Genomic DNA, 10,726 nt, shown 5'->3' with positions numbered 1-10,726 from the left:
CCAACGGCTAATGGTTGAAGGGCTCGCGTTGTGGACTGGACTTTTTGTTGTTAAAATCAACTTGTCTGTTTTGGTTAAATGTCTAAATTGAGTGGTCTTTTCCATATATGCAATTAGGCATTTAGCGGGACATAACTCGACCTTATGAGGAAAAAATGGAATAATTAGCCGGGGCATAGATCTACCCGGAGCTGAAGTTTTAATTAGGTCATTAATTACAATTTCAATATTCTTTTCATTTACCTTGATATTGGATAAGCTAATAAGGGCTAGCGTCTGCATACGTTGTCCTGTAGACAACGCAAGAAGAGCTACCAACTTTTTTGTAATTCTTTCTAAAGGCAAGTCCTCATTAGGATGCCAATTACAGACTTGGTCTAAAACTAGATTAGGGTCCCAGGTTGACTGATATTTTGGTAACGCAGGTTTTGTTTTAAAAACACCTTTTATGAACCTAGCGACCCTTTCATCATTACTGAACTTTTTGCCCAATATCAAAGAAAGTGCAGAACGAACTGTATTTAAAGTGGAGTAACTTGCACCGGCGTTATATTCAGCCGTAAAAAACGCAAGAATATCAGGAATATTGGTGGAGTAGATACTTATGTTATTTTTTGAACAAAACGTCCACCACTTTTTGTATCCACTATTATACTGATTTAAAGAGTTTTTTGATAAAGATGATATTAAAATATCAATTGTGTCTAGATTTAGATTTTGTCTTCTAAATGCTTCCCGGATAATAGTGATGCCACCAGGGAAAGGCGACTCCAGAGAGGGTGTCTCTTCCTGAAAGGAGAAAGAAGCAACTCAGGCTCGGGATTGAAATATATCGGTTTATGTTTGGAGAGCTTCATGAAAATTGGGTACCAGGGTTGACTGGGCCAGTCCGGAACGACCATTACACCTGTAGCTTTTTCATTTATGATTTTCCTCAGACTTTTGAGAATAAGCGAGAAAGGCGGAAAAGCATAAAAGAAAAAGTTAGCCCAGTTTTGCGTAAATGCGTCAATATCAAATGCCTCAGGGTCGCGTTTCCATGAAATGTACTTGAGGCATTTATTATTTAATCTGGACGCAAATAGGTCAATTTCAGGAAATCCAAAGTAACGTGTAATTTTTTGAAATGCTAAGGGAGATAAACTCCATTCGGTATCAATATTGCGATGACGAGATTCTTCGTCTGCCTCAACGTTGTCTTTGGATTTAATGTATGACGCATATATGTATAACTGGCGGGACTCGCACCACTGCCATATCTTACGAGTAATATTATTTAGATGAATATACTGTACTCCGCCAAATTTGTTTATGTATGATATGGCAGTGGTATTGTCAATGCGTAGTAATATTTCTACGTTGTTAAGATTCCGAGCAAAACATTTTAATCCATTAAAAGCTGCAAGCAGCTCGAGAAAATTTATGTGTCTTTTAGCCTCCTGTGGGCTCCAAAAACCTCCGGTTCTTTCACCGTTACAATATGCTCCCCAGCCTGTCAAGGATGCGTCTGAGAAAATTTCTAAAATAAATTTGCCTTCTCGGATTTGGTTATATGAAGTTAAAATTTTATTTTTCCACCATATAAAGTCAGGATTAAGGTGAGCCCCAATACTAATAAGGCTATCATAGTTGTCTCCCGATTTTTGTAAAGCAAGAAATTTTTCACGCTCTAAGGGTTTGGTGTAAACCCACCCATAAGCAATCGCTGGACAGGCTGAGCATAATTGACCTAAAAGCTTGGCGAAATCACGTATAGTGATTGATTTTTTATTGTGGATATATTTGAGGCAGTCTACAATTTTTTGTCTTTTCTTATTTGGTAAGCCTAGACGCATATTAACAGAGTCTAACTCAAAACCGAGATAAGTCTGAACTTGACTAGGTATTAATTTACTCTTAGTCTGGTTTATTACAAAACCTAGATTTTTTAGTATATTAACGGTTTCCGTAGCGCAAGTTAGGCATTCATCATAAGTACCGCCTAAACATATAATATCATCTAGGTAAATAGCTAGCACGTAGCCTTTGCTTCTTAGAACCGCCGTCACTGGTTTGAGTAACTTGGTAAATATATATGGCGCCAAGGAGAGGCCGAAAGGTAAACACTGAAATTCAAAGGTATTTCCCTGAAATTTGAACCTCAGAAACTTTTTGCTCTTAGTATTAATTGGGATCAAAAAATATGCGTCTTTTAGGTCTATGGTGGACATAAAACAGTTTTTTGTCATAAGCTTTGTCACCGTTCGCACATCTTCCATTTTAAAATGTTGATGTGCAATGTGTTTATTTAGGTTTTTAAGATTAAGTATGAAACGATTAGAGCCATCTGGTTTTGGAGTAAGAAAGATACTAGATAAAAACTGTCCAGGTATATCTTTACACTCTATCAACGCGCCTAAGTCCTTTAATTTATTAATCTCGCAATTGATTTGCTCAATTTCTAGAAAGCTAAAATTGTTATTTGCTGGAAACACATTTTGCATGACTGGGCTATTGAAAGGTATGACTAGTCCTTTCACATAGCTCAAAACTACCTGATCGTCAGTAATATTACACCATTCATTATAGAAATATTTCAGTCTACCCGCATGGGGTACATTTACCTCTATTAGGCTTTTGGGGTCTTGTTGGGCGGCTTGCGCGTCGATTGGGCTTGACGATCGGGAACTGGCGGACGGTACCGGTATTGCTGGTGAGGGTAGCGCGGTCTCGGCCCACCCTGTCTGGGTGCTCGTTGAAAATGTTGAAATTGGTATTGGTAGTATGTTCGGGGTGGGCCCCTCCAGTTTCCCTGGTTGGGATATTTCCTAGACGTAGACGCGATAGCGTTGACCTCTTTACGCTTCACTTGCAGCCCTGATGTTTCCGCTGTTTTTGTGGCTTTTATTTTTTCCCCTAGGTTTTCACCAAACAGGTAGGTATCCCTTTTTACGTCCGATATAATGTTGACAAACTTTTTGTCAAGAGTTGTGGTTATGAGTTTTCTTCTCCTAGTGGTCTGATCGTGATGAAGGTCTAGGAAAATCTGGCTAGCTTCAGAAAGTTTCTTTAGTATTTCGACTTTATCTAAGTTTTCTTTGATTACCGCTGAAGCTAGATTTGTGAGCTCAGAAATGCCTAGGCCCAGTTGGTTTTGCTCTTTTTCTAATAATTTGTCACGATATCTGACTGATTCGTTAAGCACCGATATAATCTCAGGATTTAAAATAGGAGCTTTGGCCAAACGAAAGTTATCCGGTATCAGGTGCTTTTCAGGCAGTTTTTGCTTTGCATCTTTCACTAGGCCATCAACGAGTACCCGGCCCCAACGTTTAGAGATTTCATCAGGTATTTTTGGCCCATATATTTCTTCTTTTCCCTTCGGGTCCCCGAGGGCCTCTAATATATCAGACGGCAATGTTTGTGATGTATCGGTCTCGGTGGTGATACCGGGATCAGCCGATACCGTTTCATTGACGTTACTGGGTACGCCGGCATTAAGAGCTGGGTCCGCTATCGGTGTAGGTTGCATGATCACCGATTTAGGCGTTGTATCAGGAATCGAGTGTTCCGAATCAGACCACGGTATTAGGGGCACTTCGTCTTCATTACCTGGATTGTGAGGGTAATCGTACGGTTCTGGGTAGTACCCATCATAATTATTGTATTCTGTAAAGACGATAAAAAACAATTTTTAAGTCTCTGAACATAGGCTCGCTATGCCGCTGGACTAGTGTTTTTAAGTCACTGGGTATAGGCTCGCTATATCGCTGGACTGAAACTTTTGAGTCACTGGGCATAGGCACGCTATGACGCGGGACTGCTAGTTGGCATATCTAGGCTTAAAATGGCTCGAGTAACCTTTTAATACTTTTAACAAGTTTATGTTATGACATTAAACTATTTATTATCTAATGTCCATGTTATACGATGAAAATCTTTCGTTTACAGAACCATTACTACCTAAAATGTAATTTTTAATAAAGTAAACAACGAACATTGATAATCCGGTAACAGTACAAAGGACATAAAAAAAAGAATCTTTGTTTATATAGATTCGTTCGAGTTTGAATCGAAGCATTAAGTTTTTCTCCGATTTAAGAGGGTAGATTCAATTTATTACGCATTCCACAGTATTTTGTCGTAGTGACAATTAATGCATGATAGTTTGAATTCATTAGGTACTTACTATTGTTCTATTTAAACAAAAAAGACACTAACCTTCGTCTGTTGCCGAGTCTGATGATGAACAACGGTTGAGTCGATCTTCTAATCGCCTAATCTTTTCTTTTAAATGACGATTTTTATCCTTACGTTTACGTTTTCCCATTATAACTGCTTTGTGCGATCCAAAGAAAAGGATACGATATTTCGGAATGACTAAGTTACGTAACACGATGTTGCAATGCCCGCACAAAGAAAGAGAATGACACGAACTCGGGCGCAAGAACCGGGTGACGGTGAGGCAGGAGTGGGGGAAGGTAGTCATTTTAGTACTTTTTATTCTATTTTCTAGCTTTAAACTAATGTGCAATGCCTGATACATTGAGAGTGAACTACAGAGTGACAATAAATCTTGAGGATGTAACGTCGTAGTATAATTAATGGGTTTTACAGGGGATGCCTTTTCAATATTTTCCATTGGCTGGTTGTTGCTGGGCGGGCTCTAAGCTGAATTTAGCGTAGTCTCCTCACATTGGCCGTTTTGCGGTGACCGATATAAGAATTCCGAATAATTTAATTTAGAATATAGAATTCTTCAAAGTTTTGGAATTAGAATAGAATACTTTATTGCATATCACATTACAGACATGGTTGGAATGGAACATAAATAAAGGTATACATGTGACACCCTGCAAGGGCACGGCAATATACTGGTAAGAGGGCTACAAGTAGGTGATTTGATTACAATTATTATACACATTTCATTAAATTAATATTATACATACATTCACACATGATCATTTGATAGCAATATTACATTATTTCCTTACTACAAAGCACGGTAATATTTTTATTTACTGACTTGGTCAAAAAAATTCTTTAATATTATAAAACATCCAATAATTAAAAACAGTTTCAGCTGTTTTTTTAAATTGACCTTCATTTTCCAGATCTTTGATAGAGTTTGGAAGGTGATTATAGATTTTTATAGTCATATAATGGGGGCTACATGTGACAAGCTTTAATTTCGAAAAAGGCACTTTTAGTTGATTAACATTACGATTATTTCTTTTAATTTGAGTTGTATCTTTGAGTGAATATAAGTTTAAGTGTTTCCTAACAAATTTACATGATTCAAATATGTACATAGATGCAACGGTCAGTATTTCATGTTTGATAAAATAGGGTTTACACGACTCCATTTGATCTATGTTGTACTAGAATTGTGATGCATTTTTTTTGCAGAATAAATATTTTATCAATATCGCAGCTATTTCCCCAAAGGACCAGGCCATATGATACTCGCAAATAAGCATATGCGTAATATGCCGCAAGGGATGTCTGTAGGTCTGTAGCTCGCTTTAGATGCTCAAGGGCATATATAAAAGATGATAATTTTTTTGACAATTTTAGAATATGGTCTTTCCAGCTCATATTTGAGTCTAATTCTATTCCTAATAGGGTGGCAGAACTCACGTTATCTAATTTTGAATATTTAAAGTCTATTTCCAATGATGATTTTTGATGAAGGTTTTATATTGGATTTTAAATTGGATAATTTTTGTTTTGTTAATGTTGAGCTTTAGGTTATGGGATTACAAACAATTTGTAATTTTATTTAGCGTTGACTGTAATTTATTCTGAACTTCTACAGTAGTATCGCATGGGAACATTATAGATATGTCATCTGCGAAAAGCGTGCTATGTTCGTCTAATATTTTAGGAAGATCATTTATGTAAATGATAAATAGAATAAAGCCTAAGACGCTACCTTGAGGGATAGAGCCCTTCACTGGGACTCTCTCTGATCTGATGTGCTGTATAATTGCTCTATCAAAGTATCTGTGCTCTATTTCAACATATTGGGAGCGATTGGTCAAATATGACTTAAACCACTCCAGTGCAATAACTCTAACACCTATGTTATATAGTTTGTCTAGAAGGATTTCATATCGGACTCTATCGTAGGCCTTACTCATGTCGAGTAAGAGCCCCACAGCATATTTTTTGTCGTTTATAATATTGAATATCTCTAGGGCATATTTATAGATTGCTAAGGTAATTGAGTGATTTTTTCTGAAGCCATTTTGATTTTCACTAAAAATTTTGGATTTTTCACAGAAACTATAAAGGCGCTTTACCATCGCGGTTTCAAAAAATTTAGATGACGTGGGTAGTAGAGAGATTGGACGGTAGTAATTTTTGTCTGCGGTATTTCCCTTTTTGTGAATGGGTTTTATTAATGAGATTTTCAATGCATCAGGAAAGATGCCTTGTGAAAAAGATTGATTTATTAGTAGGGAGTAGGGACTGCATAGAGATTCTGCGCAAGATTTTAATAAAGCTGGGGGGATTTCATCTATGCCAAAAGACGATTTATTTTTATGGTTTTTTAGAATTGTAAATACTTACTACTTTAGGTTGAGTAGGCCGAAGGAAAAATGAGTTGTTTATTGGATTTACTAGAATTGGGCGAAGTTTAAATTTTGATTTACTGATAATCAACTCCGAGTTTCTGTCAGTTATCAGGACGAGTTGAGACAAATATATGATTGAACGATATTGTAAATGGACAAAGTTAAGAATCTTCTTCTCTGCTTGCCATAACAGCACACCCGTTTCTCACTTTGCCCATGCGTGTAAGAACTTCAGTCCACCAAAGCATTTTGAGCTCATTTAAATGCAGCTTCTGTGTATAATCTTCCCGCACGGGCTAGAAATCCAGGCTATATAATATAGCAAGCCAAATTGTGGTCTCGTAAACCCTTCCCTTAAATTCGGCATATTTGATTCGCAAAGTATACCGGTGAGAGATCTCTATTTTTTCTTTTTCTAGACACAATGTCTGTCTGTATTTTGGCATCGGCGTACATTACCGAGCCCAAGTTTCGCGGTGAATGATATACTAAATCCGCATAATTTAGTTTAGACTGTAGAAATTTCTTCATGTTTTTGAAACTGGGCGAAGTTCGAAATTTGATATACTGATAATCAGCTCCGAGTTTCTGTCAGTTGTCAGGGTGTGTTGAGACAAATATATGATTAAAATATATAGTAAATGCACAAAATTAAGAATGTTATTCTCTGCTTGCCTAATCAGCCCACCCATTTCTCATTTTTCCATGCGTGTAATAACTTCAGTCCAACGAAGCATTTTGAGCTCATTTAAATGCAGCTTCTGTGTATCGTCTTCCCGCACGCGTCAACAATCCAGGCTATACAATATAGCGAGCCAAATTGCTATTTAGTAAACACATCTTTGATTATCAGAGTACACCGGTGAGAGGTCTACATTTTTGCTAAATAGTCCATTTTCTAGACTCGATATCTGTTTGTATTTTGACATCGGCGTACATTACCGAGCCCAAGTACTTACAATGCTGTAGATATTTTTTATATGATGTTTCATTTATGGAGGTCGTGCAAGTTTGTTTAATGTCAAAAAGTTACAACCAAATATGGGTGCATGTATACACACTACTCTAAATACAAGTGCCTGGAGTAAAATTTATAAAAGCGGATTGAAAAAAAAAAAACAGTTTTGTTGGTTTGGATATTCATTAACAATCACTTCGTTCTAAATAAGTACATGCATAATTGCATAGCAGGTAGTTTTACTGGAGGTGGCGGTTTAATGATTAAAGAAGGATAAATAATTAATGGGTTTCACAGGGGATGACTTTTCCTTAATTTCCATTGGCTGGTTGTTGCTGGGCGGGCTGCGTTTCACAGGATACGCCAAAGCTGAATTTGGCGTAGTCTCCTAACAGTTGCTGTTTTGCGGTGCCGATATATTGTAAGAATTCCGAATAATTTATTTTAGACTACAGAAATTTCTTCATATTTTTTAAATGGGGCATGAAACTGGGCGAAGTTCGAAATTTGATGTCCTGATAATCGTCTCCAAGTTTCTGTCAGTTGTCAGGATGTGTGGAGACAAATATATGATTTAATTATACCTATAGTATTGCACAAAATTAAAAATTTTATTCTCTGCTTGCATATCAGCCCACCCATTTCTCACTTTTTGTATGCGTGTAATAACTTTAGTCCAACGAAGCATATTGAGCTCATTTAAATGCAGCCTTTGTGTATCGTCTTCTCGCACGCGTCAACAATCCAGGCTATATAATATAGCAGGCCAAATTGCGATTTCGAAAACACATCCTTAAGAATCAGCATCTTAGATTATCAAAGTAAACCGGTGAGAGGTCTCCATTTTGCTTTATAGTCCTTTTTTTAGACTCGATATCTGTTTGTAGTTTGGCATCGGCGTACATTACCAAGCCCAAGTACTTACAATGCTGTAAATATTTTTTATATGATGTCTCATTTATGGAGGTCGTGCAGGTTTGCTTATTGACAAAAATGTTACAACCAAATATGGGTGCATGTTTACATACCACTCTAAATACATGTGCCTGGAGTAAAACTTATACAAGCTGACTGAAAAAAAATTACAGTTTTGATGGTTTGGATATTCATTATCAATCATTTCGTTCTTAATGGGTACATGAATATTTGCATAACAGGTAGTTTTACAGGAGGTGGTGGTTTAATATTTAAAGAAGGATAAATAATTAATGGGTTTAACAGGGGATGCCTTTTCATTATTTTCCATTGGCTGGTTGTTGCTGGGCGGGCTCTAAGCTGAATTTAGCGTAGATTCCTCACATTGGCCGTTTTCCGGTGACCGATATAAGAATTCCAAGTAATTTAATTTAGAATGTAGAATTCTTCAAAGTTTTGGAATTGGGCGAAGTTTAAATTTTGATTCACTGATAATCAACTCCGAGTTTCTGTCAGTTATCAGGATGAGTTGAGACAAATATATGATTAAACGATATTGTAAATGGACAAAGTTAAGAATCTTCTTCTCTGCTTGCCATAACAGCACACCCGTTTCTCACTTTGCCCATGCGTGTAAGAACTTCAGTCCCCCAAAGCATTTTGAGCTCATTTAAATGCAGCTTCTGTATATAATCTTCCCGTACGGGCTAGAAATCCAGGCTATATAATATAGCAAGCCAAATTGTGGTCTCGTAAACCCTTCCCTTAAATTCGGCATCTTTGATTCGCAGAGTATACCGGTGAGAGATCTCCACTTTTGCCATCTAGTCCTTTTTCTAGACACGATGTCTGTCTGTATTTTGGCATCGGCGTACATTACCGAGCCCAAGTTTCGCGGTGACTGATATACTAAATCCGAATAATTTAGTTTAGACTGTAGAAATTTCTTCATATTTTTGAAACTGGGCGAAGTTTTAAATTTGATGTCCTGATAATCGTCTCCAAGGTTCTGTCAGTTGTCAGGATGTGTTGAGACAAATATATGATTAAAATATACCTATAGTAAATGCACAAAATTAAAAATCTTATTCTCTGCTTGCCATATCAGCCCACCCATTTCTCACTTTTTCCATGCGTGTAATAACTTCAATCCAACGAAGCATTTTGAGCTTATTTAAATGCAGCTTCTGTGTATCGTCTTCCCGCACGCGTCGTCAACAATCCAGGCTATACAATATAGCAAGCCAAATTGCTATTTCATAAACACATCTTTGATTATCAGAGTACACCGGTGAGAGGTCTACATTTTTGCTAAATAGTCCATTTTCTAGACTCGATATCTGTTTGAATTTTGGCATCGGCGTACATTACCGAGCCCAAGTACTTACAATGCTGTAGATATTTTGTATATGATGTTTCATTTATGGAGGTCGTGCAGTTTTGTTTAATGTCAAAAAGTTACAACCAAATATGGGTGCATGTATACACACTACTCTAAATACAAGTGCCTGGAGTAAAACTTATACAAGCTGATTGAAAAAAAAAATACAGTTTTGTTGGTTTGGATATTCATTATCAATCACTTCGTTCTAAATAAGTACATGCATAATAGCATAGCAGGTAGTTTTACTGGAGGTGGCGCTTTGATGGTTAAAGAAGGATAAATAATTAATGGGTTTCACAGGGGATGACTTTCCCTTATTTTCCATTGACTGTTTGTTGCTGGGCGGGCTGGGTTTCACAGGGGACGCCAAAGTTGAATTTGGCGTAGTCTCTTTACAGTTGCCGTTTTGCGTTGACCGATATATGATAAGAATTCCGAATAATTTATTTTAGACTGCAGAAATTTCTTCATATTTTTGAAATGGGGCCTAGTTTAAAATTTGATGTCCTGATAATCGTCTCCAAGGTTCTGTCAGTTGTCAGGATGTGTTGAGACAAATATAGAGAATAAATATAAACGAAGCATATTGAGCTAATTTAAATGCAGCCTTTGTGTATCGTCTTCCCGCACGCGTCAACAATCCAGGCTATATAATATAGCAGGCCAAATTGCGATTTCGTAAACACATCTTTAAGAATCAGCATCTTTGATTATCAGAGTACACCGGTGAGAGGTCTCCATTTTGCTTTATAGTCCTTTTTATAGTCTGGATATCTGTTTGTATTTTGGCATCGGCGTACATTACCGAGCCCAAGTACTTACAATGCTGTAGATATTTTTTATATGATGTATCATTTATGGAGGTCGTGTAGGTTTGTTTATTGACAAAAATGTTAGAACCAAATATGG

The 10,726-nt window shown here is 37.0% G+C and overlaps 1 protein-coding gene across 2 annotated transcripts; it reads right to left on the bottom strand.

Moving 5' to 3' along the window:
• Nucleotides 1–506: 506 nt before the first annotated feature.
• Nucleotides 507–4,331, bottom strand: LOC134805489 (uncharacterized). 2 transcript variants are annotated; one of them, XM_063778785.1, is made up of 3 exons: nt 4,201–4,331; nt 2,604–3,648; nt 507–789 (listed from the first exon to the last, which is right to left on the bottom strand). In XM_063778785.1, exons 1-2 carry the CDS (start codon nt 4,307–4,309, stop codon nt 2,609–2,611), a joined length of 1,149 nt encoding a protein of 382 aa, XP_063634855.1. In that variant the 5' UTR covers nt 4,310–4,331; the 3' UTR covers nt 507–789; nt 2,604–2,608. The 2 variants fall into 2 exon arrangements, with proteins under 2 accessions (XP_063634855.1, XP_063634854.1); XM_063778784.1 differs by lacking the exon at nt 507–789 and having other exon boundaries at nt 2,028–3,648.
• Between the last annotated feature and the right edge of the window lie 6,395 nt (nt 4,332–10,726).

This window comes from Cydia splendana, unplaced genomic scaffold (assembly GCF_910591565.1).
Source record: "Cydia splendana unplaced genomic scaffold, ilCydSple1.2 scaffold_121_ctg1, whole genome shotgun sequence".
NCBI lineage: Eukaryota > Metazoa > Arthropoda > Insecta > Lepidoptera > Tortricidae > Cydia > Cydia splendana.
The sequence above is the reverse complement of the archived record's forward strand: the minus strand, read 5'-3'. Positions and strand labels throughout refer to the sequence as shown.

What these genes read in the sequence shown, in the direction of transcription:
- LOC134805489 (XM_063778785.1), bottom strand. Translation starts at nt 4,309, where the DNA reads ATGGGAAAACGTAAACGTAAGGATAAAAATCGTCATTTAAAAGAAAAG. An exon ending in AGACTCGGCAACAGACGAAG is followed by an intron (nt 3,649 to 4,200) that starts GTTAGTGTCTTT and finishes TCGTCTTTACAG; the next exon opens with AATACAATAATTATGATGGG.